Source organism: Saimiri boliviensis, chromosome 3, assembly GCF_048565385.1.
Source record: "Saimiri boliviensis isolate mSaiBol1 chromosome 3, mSaiBol1.pri, whole genome shotgun sequence".
Classification (NCBI taxonomy): Eukaryota; Metazoa; Chordata; class Mammalia; order Primates; family Cebidae; genus Saimiri; species Saimiri boliviensis.
Genome location: NC_133451.1, coordinates 30,116,289 through 30,139,365, shown reverse-complemented (window position 1 = coordinate 30,139,365; position 23,077 = coordinate 30,116,289). Strand labels below are relative to the sequence as shown.

The 23,077-nt window shown below is 37.0% G+C and overlaps 1 protein-coding gene across 5 annotated transcripts in view; it reads right to left on the bottom strand.

Moving 5' to 3' along the window:
- Positions 1–1,936: 1,936 nt before the first annotated feature.
- The window catches only part of PCDH7 (protocadherin 7), a 416,910-nt gene continuing 395,769 nt past the window's right edge, over positions 1,937–23,077 (bottom strand). For 2 of the 5 annotated variants that reach the window (XM_039468241.2, XM_074395979.1), the window contains exon 3: positions 1,937–2,756. In XM_039468241.2, the coding sequence (XP_039324175.2) occupies positions 2,380–2,756 (377 nt within the window). In that variant the 3' untranslated portion in view covers positions 1,937–2,379. The remainder of the gene's footprint in view (positions 2,757–23,077) is intronic. The other 3 variants (XM_074395983.1, XM_074395980.1, XM_074395982.1) reach the window with 3 other exon arrangements.

The window sequence follows — 23,077 nt, the reverse complement described above, 5'->3', positions numbered from 1 at the left end:
GTCTTGAATGTGGTGCAAACATCATTGGGGAATGTGGATCCAATTAATCCAAAGGTCCGGTGTGACCCGTATTAGTTTTATAGACAAGAGAAGGGTTTAAGATAGAGTGAAATGAGCTATCAGCAGTTTCAGTGTCTCGTGAAAGAAAGAAATGCATTTAAAAAAAGCTTGTTGAACATCTGTGTTATGCAATTATTTCCTTTGTAACGTGCAAGAAAAAATATGTATACATTTCATAAGTATCTTTAGAAGTATTTTGTCTTAATAGGTACTTACAGATTATACAAGGCAGAACTGCTTTAATGCAGTTTCCTAACAAAGTACTAGAAATGCATCTTTCCATAGTGTAAATAATCAAACATAAACATGTTCAATTACCGATATTTTAGTCCAATGTTTTTGTTTCATTACATATCTTTTTGCATCCTACCTATTATACATAAACTGACATCAAAATGAAAACTTCATTTAAGAAAGAGCATAAGGAAATGACCCCCAAATAGTACTCCACCAAACAGAGAAGTGGTTTTCAAAGGTAAGTATTTTGAGGACCTATAGTGAATTATCAACCTATATTCCAGGCTGTGTCACTTTATATTCTAAGAACTTCTGCAAAGCATGAAACTACCCAAAGCTACATTGTTTCTACAGTTTGCTAGATAGCCATCAAGGCTATGCCTTAACCAGCTTACAAACATTCATTGACATTGATGAGAGTTTGTTGTCTTCACACCTGTTTTTCCCTATTCTGTCCATGGATTGTCACTTTCGTCTGAATGTCCCAGCTCAATTTTCAGGCGCATTCGGTTATCCTCTATAGAGTAAGTAGCTCAAAATCTGCATATTCTGTTTCTTTTTATTGCACTGGAAAAACTCTGCTTTCAACTTTGGGATATACATCCTGTGAAAAATGTCACTGCCCAGAACCCCTTTCTTTCATGTTCAGTCTAAATTTAAAACATGCATTAAATAATGTTCAAATCACATTACTGATAAATTCAATTAAGGTGTCACCTTGTTTCAATGTTGTGAGTCTCAAAATATTTCCATATTGCACACAATTTAAAATTAATGCACTTGTGGTGCATTAATGTGTGCACTGAACAAGTAAAAAATGCAATTGTACTTTAAAATATGGATAAAAAGAGCAGCAATCATAGCCTGGATTTTGAAATAGTAATTGTGGACCTAACTTACAAGACTGTATACCAATGCATCTTTCTTGACCTACCCATGACCCATAAATACTATTTTAAAACATGGAATCCTCCCTGAAAATGATACCTGAAACTAAACTTGAACCTCAACCAATTGCCTCTTATAATACCAAAAATGTATCTCACTAGTTTTCATTTTCTGAGCTTTCAAATGAAATCCATTTTAAAAGAATAAAGATGTTCCTGGGCACTATAAAATAAGCGAGTGTTTGATTGTTTCTGTGCACACACGGGTTCAGTTGCTTTTGTTGCTTAATGGTTTTCCACGTCAAGACCAAATCAACTTCATGATTTCCCTGATCCGCCATATGATCTTTGGCCTTTGGATGATAGAGTTGCTCAAGTTAGTTAATAATAGTGGTCCTGTTCTGAAAAAAATATGCTTTTTTGCAAGTCATAATTAGTGAAATTGATACATGTAATCACAACTGTATGTATACTGAGAATATTTGGTGAATATATGAAATTGAAGTTGATGCTCTTGACCTGAAAATAACAACATATGCCAATTTAACACTGCAATCACCCACTGAGTATTGTTTTGCTCTTAGTCTTTGTTGGAATATTAAAGCTTTGATCTTCCCAAAATGCTTTTTAATATGCTCCCTCTTTCTAAGGACTGTACCTTTAGAGAGACTCTATCACTTTCAAAGGATTGCCTTTGATGGTGATAAACCATATTCCGATGATATGTCTGAAATATATTTTATCTGTCCTGCTTATTTTTGACCAGCCGGATGACACTCGAACAAAATCAAAGTGACTAAAATCATGCTTCAGCTTAGGGATAATGAGAGTGTGTTGTGTTCTGCTAATCAGGCTTCGTACAGTTACCGTGAAAGAAACTTGCAACCATCCCCTCTTTTTTTTTTCTTTCCTTTTTTTTTTTTCTTTTGGAGAGGGGTGGGGAAGAGAGAAAGTGAGTGTTGGGAATCAGTGAAGGGGTTAGACATGCAAGTAACAAGAATGGGTTCTACATTGTACAGTAGAATCAGGCTAACAGTATCACTAAAGGCCTGATCTGGAGGCAGAAGTGGCAGGCAAAGCTTTGTCTCTTTGGTAGCCCCTTCTCTGTGATTAAACCATTTTGCTTTGTAAGGTTTTTTGCCCCTTATTCTCCTTTTCACACATGTAAAGAACTTTGCTGTTGCTCCTTGATAGCCTACAGGTAAACTTCTCTTCTAGTGAGAGTATTCACAGGAGATGGCTTATATTCCCCCGTTTTTGTAAGGGGAATATCCTCAGGGTGGGCTTCCTCATTTTTGCTGAAACTAGCTGCACTGAAGGTCTCATAGGATGAGGTTAACTTTTTGTTCAGGAGGTTTCTGTTGCGGTCACCCATGATGGCGGCCTCCCCATTGGCCAGCTTTTCCTGGCTTCCTCGTTCATCAACAGGCATGAAAGTAGAGAGTTTAGGCTGGCTCTTCTTCCTCTCGGGAGAAGTGCGGACGGGCATCCAGCAGGAGTCTGAGTGGCCATACTCATCACACTCACGAGTGCACTTCCCAGTCAGGGCTACATCTGGAAGAGGCCTTGAATCTGAAATCCAAGGAGAATAACCCATTAGTACTGGACACTCCTCAACAGGCTTCCCTGATCTACATGGCATTGGGGAATATATAAATATATTCTTTACCATCTTTTTTTCTCATTTCCCAACACCCTCTAGCTCATCATTCCATAGGATAGTTTTTAATCTAATGTGCATCAAATATAAGGTTTTGCAAAGACATTCAATATTATAGAATAGGAAAATAGACAAAATGATACGTTTTGATACAAAAGTGTGTAGATGCGACAGATATATATGTGTTTGTTACAGGACAGGGACATGAGGATATTCTCAATTAGAAGCTCTAAGTACATAGGTAAATTTGTATGGGTGTTAATATTTTCCACATCCATAAGAAAAATGATTAAATCCAAATAGACAATTTTCTGGACTTATAAATTATCCCAGAAGTGGTATGCTTTTGCCAATTAAATTTCTTCCTGCTAATACATTATTCATAGAATGCAAATATGCAAAACCTTATATTTAAAATATATTCTAAGACATGGGGTGACTCAGAAGTAGAACGTAAATTGACAGCATGTTATGCGGTAAAAAGTAAAATACTGGTAGTTATAGGTATGACTGCCCTAACAATATCACGCACCTGCCCACCCTAGCCCACATCCCCCTCACCCCATCCCAAATGTGCTGTAGGATAGTTCCCTGAGTGTTCACACAGAAATGCATTGGCCATATTATCTGTAATGTAATGTATTGGGTGAATATAGGCAAGTTACTATACTTTTGATGAACTTGCATGTACTCCTAATTAATGGTGCCATGCAATAAAGTGGGAAATGACTTTTACTTCTAAAAAGCTAAATCATGTCCAAATAATTCTTAGGCAACAAGACTAAAGATGGCAGTTAATAATTATGTGTATGTGTAATTGAAAGCATGCATCTGTCTTTGGAGAATAGTTATGTATTTTCTAAATATTAAAAATGTTTTTATAGACTGTTTTTGTTTGAGAAAGAGAGAATGGGAGATAGAAAAACCTGCTCTACTTCAACAGATTCTAAGGAAATAACCTGGAGGGTTTTATTTAAAATGTTTTATTGTTTTTATTGCCAAACAAAATAACATATGATTGCATTCCAGTTATTATCACATGGTATCATTTTATTCTAAGACTTGGGACTTAAAGACTGACAAATTTGACCTCTGAAGATATATTTGCAATCAGTGGAATCAGTGAGATTTGCATATGCACAATTCTAGTAGATATGTTTAAAATAAAAGAGAAGTTATGTAAATTATTCCCAATATAAGTACACTCTCTGCTTTTGCTTCTATATACCATCCCCTGTAGTTTAACATTTATATAGGATATTTTAGAAGTTTTATTTGGCTAAATCTCCTAAATTAAGGCTTTCCACTAATGCTGGTCATTTTTTCCTTCAATGATAGGTAACTGAAATATTGACATTTTTTGGTTCATCGATGATTGAACCTCAGTGTCCTGGGATTTCTATTGCCCTGTACTATGCATTCACATGGAAATTCCAGTGTTCTACACAGAAATCTAGAATTATCTGACCCTCTTCTATAGGTAAAGTGTAAGGTTAACTATTTATTCCCGTTGCCCATGCTGCTGTTTGACTTCTAAGTGGGCATATTATCTTAACTTTATCATCAGAAGGAAAAAAGTACTTTATTACTCATTTTTTATCCTAAATTTTCTGTTTCTCAAAGATGTAGTTTAGATGCATTGTAAGAACCAAAATATTGACAAATTTTATTAATGGTTTTTGTAATCTAGTTGGTTTAAATGAACAAACTGCAAGTTCTTTGAGAATATTTCCTATCTTGGGATACTTTTTTTTTTTTTTTTTTAACTGACCTAAGTGCTTTGAACAGGGGGAAAAAAGTATACAAATGCAAAGTGTAAGGTCAGGTCTACTTTTTACTCAAAATATTTCCTTTTTTTTCACTGCTTCAACAAATCAAATGGTTCCTCTTTTCTTATGAGAGTCAATGGCAAGGACATGTGAAAATAATCAGGAATTGAGCTTCTGAGATAGAAAAATAATATTTTTATGAATGTGGTTGTCATTCCCTGCAGAAATGACCCAGAATTGTCTCCAGTCATGTCTCCGCATTTATTTATGTCTCCCAAATATGTCGGCTCACTTATACAATGACTTATACAGGTGGCTGCTTTTCAGGGATTAATTTGTGTTTTTAGCTTAAAAGTCATTGCACTTGTTTTCTTTCTGTTTGAGATGCATTTATAAACAGGTTGTAATTCTATACTGATGCTCAAACAAGTCTTCTTACTTTTTAACTTGTGTACCTAAACTATCTACTGCTCAGAAGAGATTATACTCATTTATTAAATAGACTGACTGAATCTCCAATCAGCTGTGAGATGCTCTTCAGTTCTTTACTTCAGTCTTTACTTCATAGTCTGGAGTACTTTCTGCCAAAATTGATTTCCTCTATTGCTTTTAATGAAAGGCAGCTTGTCTTCTGTGCCATCTTATACATGCAAGCTGCCACATCTCTTATCCAAGAAGCATGACTTTTAATAAGGATCTCCTGTCATTTCCAAAGTAAAACACTTGATTGGGGACCACAGTGGAAGTTGACAAGCCTAATTGGCTGAGACATGTTGCAGTGTTTGTCATCAAATTCAGAAAAATAATCAAGAAGGGCTATAAGACATTCATCATAAGCAATCAAAACTTCCAATTTGGTTGACTAAAGTGAGTCTTCAAAAGAAACACCAGTGATTAACAAATGCAATCTGTATTACGATGCAACTTATTAAAGAAGGGCATGAGTGAAATTGTATTTTTCTTTATTTACGTATTTTCTTATTTTAATTATGCATGCATATATTATAAATTTTTTAAAACACAAAATTTATGCAGGATCTTAGAGAATCATCAAATGCAATTCTTTCTTCTTTGCACAAAAGAGATACTTTTAAACTGTCCTACTTTTTGTGGCATTATAGAGGAAAAATCTTTCATAATTAGTAACTCTTCTGATTCTTCACCGAGGGATGTGTTTTCTCACATCTAAGAATATTATTTTATGCTTTAGCGCTGTTTTTAAAAATGTTGATCTTAATGAAGATGGAAAACACCTGATCACAAATCTTCTTAGCTGGCATTGAGTGAATCACTACAAATGGACAATAGGAAAATGTAATAGTATTCTCTGTAAGCATTTTCCAAAATAAAGCCAGCTCTTCAGAGATTTTCTTTTTCTGTATTTCTCAATGCCCCCAAACCCCATCAATCATATCAAATTTTGAGAAGACTGGAAGTAAAAATGGGATCCATCAAATCCTGTTCTTGCTTAATACACTTGCAGAGGTTTCCATTTTAATCAAGTTATACTATTTATTAGAACCAATGCATCATTTTAGAAAGTTAAGATCCTTTCCTAGACATAAAGTTAATGTCCCTTTTAAAAGCAGACAGTTTTTCTTTTCTTTTTTTTGAGACAGGTTCTCACTCTGCTGCCCAGACACCAGTGCGGTGGCACAATCTTGGCTCACCGCAGCATTAGCCTCTTAGGCTCAAGTGATTCTCCTGCGTAGCTGTGGTTACAGGCACATGCCAGTACCACCCGGCTAATTTTTGTATTGTTAGTAGAGACAGGGTTTCACAATGTTGGCCAGGCGGGTCTTGAACTTCTGACCTCAAATGATTCACCAGCCTCAGCCTCCCAAAGTGCTGGGAGAAAGTAGACACTTTTAAGCCATCATACTAGCAAACAATCTTAGAACAATTCATAACACATGAAGTACTTCCCACATGAAGTTCATCTTTTTAATTTAGCACCTAAATCATATAGCAAGGAGGATGGAGCTGTGAAGGGGTCCAAGCTATGGGAGAGCTGAAGCCAAAGAATAAGTGTTTTGACTTTCAGTTTACTGTTTTCCCACTACAACACATTGCTTCTTCTTAAAATATAACAGCTGAGTTATTTAGAGGTCAATTACTGCTACTTATAACCATCAGAAAAAGCTACAGTCTGCAAAGAAAGAGAAAACAAATCTGAGTAGCACAGGAAATAGATGCCACAGAGTCACAAATTTTACTAATTAGTGAAAAGAATGACACAACCTCCCTAAAACTATGTTTCTGAAAGTGAGGAAAATTATATGCTATCCTAAGAAGTCAGATTTTCACTCAAAAACATAGTATTTTTGTTCTTACTAGGCAGGGTAGATAGATGGGTGGTGGGCAGATGCTGCTAGATGCTGTTACAATGACCTCAATGAGAAGTGACAGAGAGATAATAGATAAAATCATTAGAAATAACAAGGAAAGCCCAGGGTTAGAGAGGAATTTCATGTTTCCAGAAGCTGCCCTACACAATTCAGAACCCATTAGCGGCATCATTATGATAGGAGAGCACAGTAGACTCATTAAGACTTGAAGACAGTTCTGCACCAGGAAGGATTTTAAGTACGCAGAGTTATGCCTCCTGCTAGATTCCAAGTCACTCACTCTACTCCAGGTCTGTGGCTTTGGGCTAGAGATACACGGATCTTTGTATTTACTGAGAGAAGATACAAAAAGGTTATATTTAGTTTTAATATACTGTCAATGAGTCTTCTTAAAGATCAGATATGTAAAACTGTATGTATCATTTGCTTATTTAATTCATACATTATTTGTCTTGCTGACCACATGAGATAAGTGGGTTGTAAGTCCACGTGTGGAGTTCCCTTACGTCCACACCATTCCTCCAGTATAGCCATTAACATCAAGCTCCAGCACATGATTAACATTACTTGACAAAATCTGCAAAAAAATAAGTAGCAATTTCTTTTCTTTATTAATTTATATTATTTTGTTTTATTTTATCTTATATTTTGAGATAGGGTCTTGCTCTGTCACCCAGGCTGGAGTGCAGTGGCACAATCTCGACTCACTGCAACCTCCACCTCCTGGGTTCAAGCGATTCTTGTGCCTCAGCCTCCTAAGTAGCTGGCACTACAGGTGTGCACCACCAAACCCAGATAATTTTTGTATTTTTAGTAGAGATGAGGTTTGGCCATGTTGGTCAGGCTGGTCTCGAACTCCTGATCTCAAGCGATCCACCCGCCTCAGCCTCCCAAAGTGCTGGGATTATAGGCGTGAACCACTGCACCTGGCCTGGTATTTTCTTCCGTTAGAGAAAAAATAACAGCAACAACAACAAACACACATATGAACATTTTCCTTTATCCCTTTTTAAAGTGTTTGGTTTTCTTTCCATGCTTCTTGACTTCCCTCTACACAAAGACTTTTATTTTTTCTAGAAGCACACTTAAATGCTCGTGAAATTTGGTGGACTTATAGAAGGTTTTACAAAAGGATAAACAGGAAAAATAAAAGATAAGTGAGAAGTATTTTATAAAAATTATTTTCACATTCCCTTCACTGTCATTGGTCTAAATGAAATGATTACATAAGTGCTTTATTCTAAAATAGCAGTTAGAAAAATGTTTACTTTCACCTTGTATAATAGGACTGAGGAAAAAAATAATTAAATAAATTTTGGTTAACCAAACCTTTTTTTGGATAATTATTATCGCAGTTGATAAAGACTGGAGGTGAAGAGACAAGATCCAAAAGACACACAACTGGTCTGGACTTGGCTTTTTCATATAAATAACTAAGAGATCCCCGCCTTTTGCCTGTTGGGGAATTTGGGAAGACTAGACAGGCAAACACATCACCGTTCACAGTCACAGTTCACAGTCAGGGCAGGAATCACTTATTGAGACAAGCAGTCTGTGATGCTCTAAATGTGGGGACACTTTCTGAAAGAGGGGAAATTTATAGTTAAGTAAGTAAGTGTCACTCTGGCCACAAAAGGGCCATTAAGATTCCTAAAGCGTGTTCTAATTTATTATAAAATCACTTAATTTAACCAAATTAGAAGAATATACGAAGACCGGCCAATCAGTCACTCCTTGCTGTAGCATTCCTGGGCCTTTCCTGCAAAGAGTGATGAACTTTTGAAAAGAGCAGGAGATTTAGAGTCCCAATATTGCTCACTGTGATTTCCCGGCTCAACCACTTAGAAGCTGTGTGACTTCTGACATAATTTTTCTGAGCTTCAAGTTCCTTATATGTGAGATAATAATACCTACTCCTCCATGTATTGTGAGATAAAAGAGTCAATGTCTATACAGCTTGTAATATGGTCCCAGCTGCCATGTAGGTGCTCAGTAAATAGTAGGTCATAGCCCCTGGAGAGATTTAAGGAGGTAGAGATTTTTTTCTCTCTGCAGTCTTCCAGGAATAAAAATAATATTGTTGAAGAGAACAGGCTCAGTAGCCAGGTGATCTAGATTCACATTCTAACTTTGTTACTTCACAGCTGTATGCATGTGGACAAGTTACTCAATTTTAGTTTCCTCATCTGTATAATAAATGTTTAAGAATGTATTAATGTCTTAGAACAACTGTGAGAATTAAATGCAATTCTTTAATATATGTAAAGTACTTATAATAATGCTTGACACGCAGTAAGGCCTCAATAAATATTACCTACTTCAGGTGCACACCCCCTTATCCAAATTCAGTCTTCAAAAGATCTTAGGAAACAAAAACGGTTTCTTTTCCCCCCCTTCATAAGTACAGCAAACCTGATATGAATTCATGCAAGGCCATTTTCATCTTTTTTAGCTCACATAGTGTGAATATTCATATGTTTTACTATAGAAATAATGTGTTTAATTAAACACATGGCCTTAGACTCTTAGGTTTTTGAAATAATATATGTCACATGTATGACGTTAACTCTTACAACATATGAAGGATTCCAAATTTTGTGATGTATCTGGCCCCAACTGTTTCAGATAATTTAGTATAGAGTAAGTACCCATTGTCAACCAAATGGGTACATATTTTGAGTTACTCTTCTAGCAGTGCTAAGAGATTTATGCTGATAGAGCCTGTGATACACAGAGCTATTATCTGTCTAGAAAAATATGCTGGCTACCGCATTCTGGTTACTCTACATTAGGCATCCTCTGAATACTTCTTTATTAGGTGTTTGCTGAAAAAAAGATTTATTCAGTATGTGTCAGGGTTGCTCAAAATTCAAGGGCAAATGATGTATTATTTGGAGTTATCTTTACAACCTCACAGATTAACCTCACAATTAATTGTTTTACTTGAGACTTGCCCCTAAGATACTAGGTTGTCAGCTCGCTATCTTGCTTAGCTTGCATTGGCACTACAAGGACCAGCTCCATTTAAAGACGGGTTAAAATAAGCAATAAATTACTTTAAGAATAAGAAGTTGAAAATCAGGACAAGACAATGTAAACACAGGGTAAATACCTAAAATGCAATGCTCTATTCATACATCAAAAATAATAAAACCAAACAAGCCATTCAGCATGAGCTATGAAGATTTCACGATGCACAGATGTGAATTTCTTCCAGTCTCCCTACACACACCCACTTTGGAATGTGACATTGCTACTCTCACTGTCAATTCTGCACCCCTTGAAGCTGGACTGGCATTGACAAGCAGAATGTGGCAGAAGTGATACCGTGCTATTTTCAGTCTAGCTATTAGGAAGTCACAATTTTGCATTCACTTCTGGAACTCTGGGATCATCATGCTGAGAGAAAGCATGCTCTAGCCTCTTTGCAGATGGAACCCCACTTCAGAGAAAGAGACCCAACTGTCCCAGCAAAGTCTTTCTCAGCCAGTTCTCCAGTTGAATGCAGCCACATGAGTGAACCAGTGAGAACATGAAAAACCATGTAGCCAATCCATAGAAATGTGGGAAGTAATTGATCTTTGTTGTTTGAAGTTTGAAGCCACTAAGTTATAGTTGCGTGTTTGTTTGTTTGGAGGAAAGATTTCATTGACAAAGCAATAGGCCACTGAAATAATTATCATAGATATATTACCTGCAATAAATTAACTGTTCCAAACAATAGCCTGGGATCTAACAACAATACATTCTACTTCTTTTTCTTTTTTTGAGATGGAGTCTAGGTCCGTTGCCAGGCTGGAGTGCAGTGGCCTGATCTCAGCTCACTGCAATCTCCGCCTCCCAGGTTTAAGAGATTCTCGTGTCTCTGCCTCCAGAGTAGCTGGGATTATGGGCACATGCTGCCATGTCCAGCTAATTTTTGTGTTTTTAGTAGAGACAAGATTTCACCATCTTGGCCAGGATGGTCCCCAGGATGGTCTCGGTCTCTTGACCTCATGATATGCCCATCTTGGCCTCCCAAAGTGCTGGGATTACAGGCATGAGCCACCACGCCTGGCCCATTCTACTTATTTTATGTCTCCTTATCATGGATAATAGACTGACCAATATCACCACAAGTACAACACTTTTAACAGAACATTTTCAGAGACGTAAGCATATTTAATTAAGAAGTTCAAGTAGAGGGCTACTATCTAAAACTTCAGAAATTTCTGTCCTTTAATTACAGGATTCCACTGGGTTATACCTAGGAGTGCTCTAGTTCAAGCTGACATGCCAAGACAGTATTAAAATGTTTAAACATGTTTGAAAGCATCAACTTTTCTCCGTACCTTAGGCTAAACTCAGACAGCAATTGAATGTATCTCAAGAAGCATTTACTGCCCTTAGGCTTAGACCACTGTCATTCTGAATGTGGCATTATTATATGCAATGGAGATTCTGCCCGCCATGTCTCAAGCAGTCTTGCTGAATCAACTCAAACATGAATCTGCCGACTGGCACATGAAAACTGCACTACAGCAGAAAAATGTGTGGAGACTGCTTGAAAGTGATCAATTTATGCACATCAGAGATGTGGCTTCACTTAGGTTCCCCTCTTTACCCATGCCAAGTTAGACACAGCAGAGGTTCTCTTGTGAAGGAGCAGAGTGGAAAGAAAGGAAGGAAGTCCTGCAAATGAGATGATTCCCTGATGTGGATAAAGGTAATTTATAAAACTCGGGAACAGACAGGACCATATATTCCACAATAATCAATGGATTATCCCTCTAAGAATAGACTCAATTCTTGGTCATTCATGTTTATTTTTTCACGGAAATAATCATAGCTTTCATGATTTTCCTTCTAGTCTCTTGGATTTTCTTATATTCAAAATTACTTGCTCAGAAATGATGAACTTTAATATTCTGCTGAAAACTGAATGTACTGTCTCTTCCCAGAAATGCAAATGTGTACCCAGAAAAGTTTACATACAGTTTCTCTGGGGTTCAAGATACCTGAATGAGCATCTCAGAATAGTTCCAACATCCAGGTAGATGAGAAAAAGGCAGTGTACTTTGACACTTAGCCCTTTTTCCCCCCATTGAGTTAAAATCAAAGGTTAAGAAATATTTTAAAACTCAACACCTATTATAATAAGTAGAAATTACATGTGGTAAATAAACTCCCATTCAGTGACACAAAGTTTTAAAACAAGCAAATTATAAAACACATATTTAGAAGAAAAGGAAACAGGTCTAATTATGTCAATATTTTAGGTTAGTTCTTCAGAGGCCCAAATCTGAAAATTCCAATAATTTGCAAAATTTTGTTTAAATAGAAAGTTGATGCTTGGGAATGGATTTAACCAGTTGGTGATCACCAACCTGAAAACCTGTTTTCTTTTGTAAAGTCCACGTTCAGCATTGGCTTTGAACCAGAGCCTTGAACTGCCAGCAACTGAATCTTCATGTTTATTTGTCATAAGAAGAGAAATCAGTTCTTGTTATCATGGAAGTTCAAATAAGAACAGTAATGATGCACATGGGGTGCTTTCTATAAGTTAATAGAATTTTTTAGTCACTTTACAATGATTTTACTAGAAAGTGTGTTGGTGTGGTACTAAAAGAGTTGGAAGTATCAATTTAGAGCCATTTTACTTTAATGGTCTCAAACTGTCAAAGTTTTACATCATAACTGGGTAATTATCATCTGGCAGTATGATCTTTTTACTCATTAGTTCTGTAACTGGATTATTAACTAAATGTTTATTATTTAAGATAAAGTTGTAGAACATATATTCTGTAATAAATATTAATATTGGCTTCAGGAATGGATGTTTACTCTAAAAATCGTACATAAAGTCTCCATTAACTGTTAGAATATTACCTTTGGGTTGTAATGTTGGAGGAAGTGCTCATTTTATCTTTGCTATTCCCCATGACATATATTGTTATACAAATAAAAAGATGGAAGAGAAAATAGAACTGAAAAACGTATAATAGATATTTTCTCAAACTGTCTTTGCTTCCATATAAACCATCATAAAGCATTTTAAAAGTGAAAAGCAAGAAATAGCCTCTGCAATAAATAACTCTTATTAAAATACTTAATGAGTACAAATATGCTAAATCAATTCAGTAGTAGCAGATGTCTTAAGAAAGAACATACCATTACAGTAGGCATCATGTGATATGTGGTATTTCTATGTTTTGTTTTCTATTTGTTTTATGTGAAAGTCTGAAAGGAACCACATTAAAGCTCAAATCACATTGGATGTAGAATTGAAAGGTGATCACTTTTTGCACAGGGGCAAATCATAGCACTTTAGATTTACCGAAGTAATCCTAATTTTTTTAATGTACCGAATATCATGACATCCATTCATTTTTCTTTGCTGTAGTGATCCTGAGAAACTATACAGTTATTCTAATAACATGGTTATTTTCAAATCATATTCAAATATAATATATTCAAATCATATTCTCAAACTCTTTGCTTAGGATTGCCTATTGAAACATTTCAGAAATCACAGCGAAAAGTTTATTGGGTTGGAACCTCTCCTTTAATAACAAGCTGAGTTGTAATAGAATTTCACTAATGATTGTGATTTGAGACAAAGACAAAGGTTTCAACCTCTGAGGAAGGTTTCAAGCGAACATTGAGTTCTCAAATACTGTTGAGAGATGAGGCTCTGAGAGCTTTTGGTAGGGGCTGAAAAACCATTCATGGGAAGAGTTTTAAACATTTGGAATGCTGGCTTCTTACTCTGGTCAATAAGCTGATCAGTTGAAAGTAAAGTCGGCAATCACAATTCGGAGCAAAAGAGTGTTGAAGAGCTCAGGAATGCAGAGCAGGTAAATAAAAGGAAAAGGAGGAACATGATCTCTGGTGACCAGCAAACGAAACTCAATGATCAGCTAAAAGGGGGGAGAAATCAATGAAGCAGCACTGGATCAGGTTACTTCATTGATTTTCCCGGTTCATTGAAATGTTTTCCTTTGTTTACTTCCTATTTCTTTGGAGAGTGGCAAAATCTCACTGTTAAACTTCCCTGGGAGCCTGCGATGGGCGGAGAAGCAAGCTCTGGAGATCCCCTCATGCCTGCATTATGCCTTCCCGGGCTGCATGGATTCAGAGGCATCAGAGGTAGTCTTAGTGCTGTCTGTGATGGGGCTGGAGCTTCCCTACACATTCATTCTCACAATCTCTCTTGGCAGGCAGAATAATGGTCCCCTCCAAAAATGGATGCATCCTAATCTGTGGAACTGTGAACCTGCTAGGTTAACATGGTTAAGTGGAATGAGGGTTTCAGGTGGTACTGTTACCTCAATTCTTCATTCCCCCTTGCCATGGTTGCTAATAAACTAATCTTAAAATAGGGAGATTATACTGGATAACCTGACTGACCCATATTGTGATCAAGGGTTCTTAGAAGTGGAAGTGGGAGGCAGAAGAAAAGTCAATGTCAGAATAAACTTTTGTGAGAAAGACTGAACTTATCAATGCCAGCTTTGAAGATGGAAGAGGGGCTACAAATCCAGAAATGTAGGCATGCTCCAGACACCGGAAGAGGCAAGGAAGCCGATTCTCCCCTTGAGTCTCTAGAAAGGAATGCAGTCTTGCTGAGATTTTGATTTTAGCTCCAGCAGATTTATGTCAGACTTCTGAACTACAGGATTTTTAGAAAATAGATTTTTATTGTCTTAAGACCCTCATATGGTAGTTATTGTTTACAGCTACAATGGGAACCTTAAACACATTCCCACTTCTCCGGTTACAGTAAGCCTGCAAAGACTTGATGCATTTGGTCCTTTCTACCCGTATTTCATCCATTAAAGGACAAGGAGTGGAAAAACTGATTTTTATTTCCCATCGAGTCATGTGTACCTAACTTTTTAGAATACACTAAAGAATTTTCATTTTGCACTTCTGAAAATTCGACTTCACCCTAGTATCCAATTGTCCATGTTATTTGCTTATGATCAATCAACACAACCCAAATTCTTCTTGTTCAGTAAAGTACAAACAGCTCACCTTTCTGGGTGATAATATTTTCTTCTCTCTACCCTTAGTGACAGCTGCCTCTGGCATTATAATCAAAGGAATCACTTTAAGTCATTCTAAATTTGGGTAATGTAATTCTAAGAAGAAAAAATAATCTGACATAACATTTAAGAACTAGTGTCAGGTACCAGGCACAACTCGAATGAGTACTTTATAGGATTTATGGTATTTTTGTGATTTCCTGATGCTTGTTATTTGTTCATCACTTATTTTTTGTGTCATTTTTTATAACCTGTTTCCATCCTAGGGATTAGCAGGAAAGTGTATCTAATAAAAAATAATTTGCTGGCCAGGCGTGGTGGCTCACGCCTGTAATCCCAACACTTTGGGAGGTCTAGGCAGGTGGATAACCTGAGGTCAGGAGTTTGAGACCAGCCTGGCCAACATGGCAAAACTCCATCTCTGCTAAATACACAAAACTTAGCTGGGCACGGTGACAGGTGCCTGTAAATCCCCTAGTCAGGAGGCTGAACCAGGAGCATCAATTGAAAGTGCGAGGCAGAGGCTGCAGTGAGCCGAGATTGCACCATTACACTCCAACCAGAGAGACAGCAAGACTCAGTCTCAAAAACACGAGAGAATTTTATGATTATTTTAGGAAATGTATGAAATGTATGTAGAGTAACAAGTCTGTCCCTAGTTTAAAACTCTCCTCTACCAACTTCAGTATAAATCACAGTCCCTTATTTTAGCACAGAAGAGCCTTCTGGATCTGAACTCTTATCTCTTCCCATTCTCACATGCTCCCATTTGCCACTTCCACAGATCGAAGGTAGGTATCATTTCTGAAAAGACTCGTGCTGTTCCATGTCTTCATGGCATTAATGTGTTTCTTCTGCTATTCCATGACACTGATGTGTTTCTTCTGCTCTTCCTTGACTCGTTATCTATCTATTTCTCATGAGTCCTTCAAAATAGAGTTCCGGGGCATCTCATTCAAGATTTCTTCTGGATTGCCTGTGTAATTCTGATTCCTCATTGCCTCTTTGGTCTTCATCCTTTGCCTACCTCTTCTTAGCACTTAATGTATAGCTACCTATTCATGTGACCTTTTCTGTAAAGTATAACTGTCTATGGGCAGGGTAAGGATAAGTTGTTCAAGCACATACTCTGAATCCTAGGACCATTCCAGTCCCATGCTCAGGAAGTGCCTGCTGAATGGCTGAATGAAGAATACAGCAGGGAGACAGATTATCTGTGATCTCCGAGGATTATATCTACCTTCACAATGGCTACAGGCAGAATTATTAGCAAGACATTTGTTAATCCCAATTGCAATGCCACTGGCCAAGCTGAGAAAGCAATGTGGCTTTTGCTTTTTTGTTTGGCATTTGCTGATTTTGTTTGGTTTTGCGTTTTTTGAACTTCTGAATGAACGTCACCCCTCTCCTCATCCCCTTTTTAGGACCTAGCCTATAACCTTTTTAGTTGAGATGTTCTTTCTAACAGGGCAATGTAGTCAACTGGAATAATCCATGGATGTGTTTTATAACACAAAATGCAGTCCTCAAACCCAGCCTAGGGAGCAGGGTGTTGTCAGCAGAGTCAGTAAAGACTGCTAAGAAAAAGTCCAATGGGAAAATTCTATACTTAGTGGTCACAAGGATACACACATGAACTAATTTGTTAAGCTTCTTTGCTTATGGGTAGTAGCTATTTTATAGTTATTTTAGTGTTGTCATGACTTATAGTTGGTGGTTATACATGACTTTTAAGAATAAACTTGGGGGATACAATTTATTATTGTCCCGTGCATAGCTCATTCCATAGATTAAAACTGTCAAAACGCAGAGGAAATATTCCTATCTGGTAGAAGAAATGAACAGCACAAGGCTCTCTTCTCCCATTCCTGTAACTGAGTGTATTGTGATAGGAACTACTGTAGGCAGTGTGCAACCGAATTCAGTTTGACAAATCTTATTTTCCCTGTGGTTGTAACCTGATGAGTACATTTAAAATGGGTATCATCATGGACAGTTTAGATCAGTGCTTTTCAACCGAGCACCATGACCCATGCGATGGTGACTGAATCCATTTAAGGAGCTCTAACCAGCTATACATGAAGTTCAGGTTGTTTAAAGAAAATTTTGTTTTAGATTTTTATATGTGTGTGTATATATATATACACATATATACATGTGATATGCATACACATATATGCAGACACATATATGTGCATATATATGCATACACATATATGTACTTGATCATTCTGAAAAATTAATTTCTTATTTTGAGTCGCACTAAAAAAGCTTGAAAGCCTCTAAAATTTAAACCGTATTATATGAAAATTTGTGTATGTTGGCTATTTTTGAGTAAACTCTATCCTATGACATTTAATACAGCATAATATAATTTTAATATGCACACAATGTCATCTGAATTTTAAATTTTACTTTTAGCTGTCATTTCAAATTGTACTTCAGAGACTAAGGTTTTATTCTTATTAAAAAATAATTCAGATAACTCAAAGAATAAGAGTTAGTTACAGTTTCAATAACCACTTTAGGAAATCTACTGTAAATATAGTTTCTTACCTTGAGATATTCTGAATTTACACTTAATTCCCTAGATTTCAATTTTCTAGAATTAGGTGTAATTGTGATGAGCCTTCTCATAATTCACTTAAATCCTCTGGTAGACTTTCATTTATTTCAATCAACAAAATGGCAACAGACCCTTTAAAAAAGGAGGATTTAATGTGACTTCTTAAAGTCATATAGACATTAAGATGTAGGACACATTTAAGCAGTCTAATTGTACTGCTGGTCTAATGCCTAAGTATTAATCTGTCACAATGTCAAATTACATACATTTAGGCTTTTTTCTTTAAACGTGTCTGTGCTTAACAAACTCACAGAGTAAAAAAATCAGGAGTGCAATTAGAATGTCATCTTTCCCGTAGATGACTTAAGAAAAGCATGAATCAGAGCTTAGCAGTCAACATAATTTCATAGATAATCATGGCAAAATGATGGTACTGCAACAATTTCAAGGGAGTACAGTGAGTGAGACTAGCAGACAGTGATGATCAACTATTCATCTCCACCATCTGCCACACATGCTCTTTATTTCAGTCTCTCGTTTTTGTTTTTGTTTTTGCCAATATTTTCTGTTTTGACTTTGCCAGCATTGGGCATCACATAGGAGAACAGGTTTCATGGTGTAAACAGATTTTCGCATGTGTGCGATGAATTAGCTTCACTGGCTATTCTGCAGTTCTTAGGCAAAGAAGACTGGCTGGAGGGAATTCATTTCTGCAAGTCTTTGTATATTGGCCAGTGTCTTGTACAATTCAAATAAATCAATCCTATCAGAAACAAAGAGATCAAACCACAAGTATTGTTAGCAAAAGATCATCACTAAAGAGAATTTTCCCTTAAATGACACACTTAAAGTTTATGTGAACTGCATTAACCATTTGGTGGTACTTTGTGAATACTGAAGTGAATCATCAGATGGAAAAAACTGGCAATCTCTGCTTTCTAATTTGTCATCTTTCCCTGGTCTGCAAATAAGCTAAGGATTAGTGGAACTGAGATTTGCTATGGCAGGACATAGAATCTCAGTGGAAATTCCAAGATGAAGAGGAAATAAGAACAAATGGACTTAACTGCACAAAACTGGCATGAAGTTTCCAGGCTTAGGGAAGATGGGTGCCACTATTGTAGTACTATAACTCCAAAACTATATTTATTCATACAATTTAAGAAATATGTCTGGGTGAGGTGGCTCAGGCCTGTAATCCCAGCACCCTGAGAGGCTGAGGCGAGCAGATCCCTTGAGGCCAGGAGTTCAAGATCAGCCTGGCCAACACGGCAAAACTCCTTCTCTAGTGAAAAAAAAAAAAAAAAAAAAAAAAAAAAGAAAAAGAAAAAGAAAAAAAAGCCAGGCGTAATGGTGCACACCTGTAATCCTAGCTACACAGGAGGCTGAGGCATGAGACTCTCTTGAACCCAGGAAGCAGAGGTTGCAGCGAGGCAAGAACACACCTATGAACTCCAGACTGGATGACAGAGATTCTGTCTCAAAAAACAAAAAAGAAAAAAAAACGATATGTCAGGTGCTATTCTAAGAAATTTACAAATAACTAGTTGTATACTACCCCATTTCACAGATGAGGAAACCATGGCACAAAGAAGTTAAGTGAGTTACCCAGGAGCTTGTATCTTCCAAGTGGCAGAATTAGGTCATACACCCAAGTAGTCTGATGTCAAACCCGTGCTCTTAACCATGACACTATGCAACATCTTGATCAAAAAGATATAAATGTACAGATACTTTTCGACTTATAATGAGGTTATGTCTCAATAAACCCATTGTAAATTGAAAATATCATTAAGTTAAAAATGAGTGTAATACTACTAACCTACTGAATATCATAGCTTAGCCAAGCTTAGGCTGAAGGTCCTCAGAACATTAGCCTGCAGTTGAGCCAACTCATCTGACAACACAGTGCACTGTAGCAGCTGGATGACTAGGAAGTGTGGCTCACTGCCACTGCCCAACATCACAAGAGATTATTGTACTGAATGTCATTAGCCTGGGAAAGGATAAAAACTCAGAATTTGAACGATGTTTTCTTTCCCTTTTTTTCTTTCTGAGGTGGAGTCTTGCTCTGTCACCAGGGTGGTGTGCAGTGGTGCAATCTCGGCTCACTGCAACCTCTACCTCCTAGGTTCAAGCAATTCTCCTGTCTCAGCCTCCCAAGTAGCTGGGATTACAGGCATGTGCCACCAAACTTTGATAATTATTGTATTTTTAGCAGAGACGGGATTTCACCATGTTGGTCAGACTGGTCTCAGACTCTTGACCTCGGGTCATCCACCCTCCTTGGCCTTCCAAAGTGCTGGGATTACAGGCATGAGCCACTGTGCCTGGCCCTGACCTATGTTTTCTACAGAACGCATATCACCCGCACACTATCATAAAGTCCAAAAATCATATGCCAGACCTTCATATGCCAGGGGCAATCTGTACTATAAACTCATGTTGTAAGTTTGAAGAAAATCTTTGTCTAAGCTGAATTGAAGGAGAAAAGTACTCCTCTATATGTAGAAGAAGAAAGCTGTGAAAAATAGCATCCCTGAATGTAAGATATAGTGGTAAGTACAAAATTTTAGCTTTAAATAAAAAGAACATTTTTAGCTTGGACAGATAGAAAGGTGAAAACTTGAGAGTGTATGCTGGGAAGATTCCAGGGCCAAACCACATTCGGATGTGACTGTTGGTGTCCAACCTGTTTTTCCTGGGGCGGGGCGGGGAGCAGTTTCCTCCCACAGCTGTCTCTCAGTTGGTCCTTGAATGAGATGGACAATTTTGTGTACAAGTCAAAAGAAAGAGACAAAATTACTACGTTGGTAAAAAGCCTCAAACTTCCACTATTATTAAAGCCATATTCAGCTAAAAAAAGAAAAAAAAAAAAAAAGCTTCATCTTCACGGGATAGGTCTATTTTAAATTCTACATGGCAAGAAGACCACTCATTTATGAGGTTTTGGATTATTCTCATTTCACAGAAAGAAAAGCCATGTTTGGAAACCACAGCTTGCTGGGCTGAACTAAGAATGGGAGAAGCTGAACCACTCCCTGGAGAATTAGATGTGAGAAGCAGAAATAAATGCTTAACCACAGAAAAAAGGAGGAGGATTTGACAGTTATTTCTGGCAAACAAAGCTTCCAACAGATTATATAGGACTTATTAATCACAATTGGGTTGGTTCTATTGGGAAAGAACGTACAGATTTCTTATGAGAAAATGAACACAAAGCACTGTTTGGGCTGTGCATCACCAACCTGACTTCCTATATTAATCAAGTAATTGGATAATCTATTATGTATGGTCACAGTCCATGAAGCTAATAAATAATCTGTAAGAATGGGAAAAGTGATGTATAGGAAAAGATTGAGGTAAGAAGGTAGTAGTGCACTCAAGTACATTCATATACCTGGTACTTTTAATACTTGTATCTTGGAGCACAAAGACCAAGGAACGATGCATGGTGTATTCCTTCATTTCACTTGGTATTGTTTGGAGAAATCAATCAATCAGGGTGGTAAATACTCAGGTATTCGAACAAAAGTAGTCTGATTTGAGTCCACCTTCTACCACTTATCAGCTATGACCTTTAGCAAGTTATTTAAATCTGAGTCCATCCCATTGGGTTGTTCTGATAATTAAATAAGAAAATGTACATTAAGTGCTTAGCATAATGGTGTACACATAGTAGCCCTTAACATATCTCTGCTGTTATCACTACTGATATAGACAGGAGGCAGGGAAATACTAGGTAGAAGAGGGCAGGGTCCTGGTGAGGGCTCCAACCTTGAGGCTGGACCCATGGCCCTAATGAGAATATGGATTCCTATTTTCCAAAGCAACCCTGGCCCATCACAACCCCTCACCCTGTACCCATAAAAACCTCAAGCTCCACTGGCAGAGAAGCAGAATGGCATGGCAGAGACGAAAAGAAGAGAAGCATCTGAACTTTGAGAGAAGAGGCAGCTGGACATTGTAGATTGAAGTTGGAGAGAAGTTCGGTTGGGGATGGATGAAGAGGAGTTTAGCCGGGTACCGTTGGGGGAGTTTGGCATTCTCTCTGAACTCTTCCCACTCCATCCCCTTTTCAGAACCCCAACCCACTGCGAGCCACTTCCACTGCTCCATAAAATCCTCTGCATACATCACCCTTCAATCTGTTCATGTGACCTGATTCTTCCTGAATGCTGGACAAGCCTTCGGGATGCGCTGGGTGTGGGAACCCAAAAAGGCTATCACAATGATTCTTCACTGAGCTGTTTAACACTCAGGCCATCCGTGGACAACAAAGATAAAAGAGCATTGTTTGTAACACATGCCCTCTGGGGCTCCAGAGGTTGCAGGCAACCTCTAGATGCTGCCATGGACCAGCAGGGGGTTAATTCCTGTTGGTGCCCAAAGTCACTCGCCCTGGCTCCTGCACTGGCTTACCTGCACGCTTTTCTTCCTGCAAGGGATTTGAATACGGTGGCAGCTAAGTAAACAAGCCACCCCTTTCGGAAGTCCTGAAAGGGGGTCAAGAGCACTCTCCCATCTCACTACTGTTGCTTTAACTACTATTCTATGTATTCTTTCCCCCACAAATATTTGAATGATAGAATATTCATTCTAAATTATTGGAAAATATTATTTTTACTTAATATTCTTTTTCCTGGCAAAAATTAAAGATGTTAAAAATCCGAAATTTGTATATGCTTACCAATAAGAAAATGAAAGATTACAGATTCCTGTTTTTGTGTTATAAATTTATAGTACCAAATACATTTCTTTTAAATAAACCCCCAGAAAAGTAGCTAGAAATTAACCTTTTAGTGTTGCTTATTTTAAAAGTATTAAAATTAATGAATACTAAAAATGCATATTATTAGAAGTTTAAAAAAATGAAAAATAATTTAATTACAAAGATTAGGTTTTCAAAAGTCAGTGATTTTTCTGACAGTTGGCATTGTATTTTATAATTACTAGCTGTTCAAAGTTAACTGAAATTTTATCTTTTGTAACTTGCAGATACATAATAATAAAAGTTACAAATAATAATTAATACTCCATCATCTACTTTACAAGATATAATCTCTCAATTTTCCCAAAGAAACAATTTTTATATAATTACTATTTTATAAATTTTAGAAACACATTTTTTTCTACTGCTTAAATCCCAATTTACTTTAAAAGAATGAGGCATGAAAAGAAGGTAAAATTGAGAAAATTAAAGAGAATATGTGTCTTCAACATACTAAAATGTCTACCCTATATTTAGGTGGACTTTACAAACGTATCAGCACTTGAAAAAAAAAGTCTAAAGAATTTTTAAACAGATTAGCAAGTGTAAAAGGTACAGGATTCCAGTAAATGTGCATCAAATAACCTTCAAAAAGAGGGGTAAAAGTTAGAAAACAGTTTCCTGCTCTGCATGTTAAGTAGGCTAAACAATGCACAGCTTAAGTGCAAAAGCAAAAGAATTAAAAGGGAAAACAAATATCTTGAGAAGACTTGTCTCTTAAAGTAACTGTCAAGGAGAACTTGCTTCTCTAA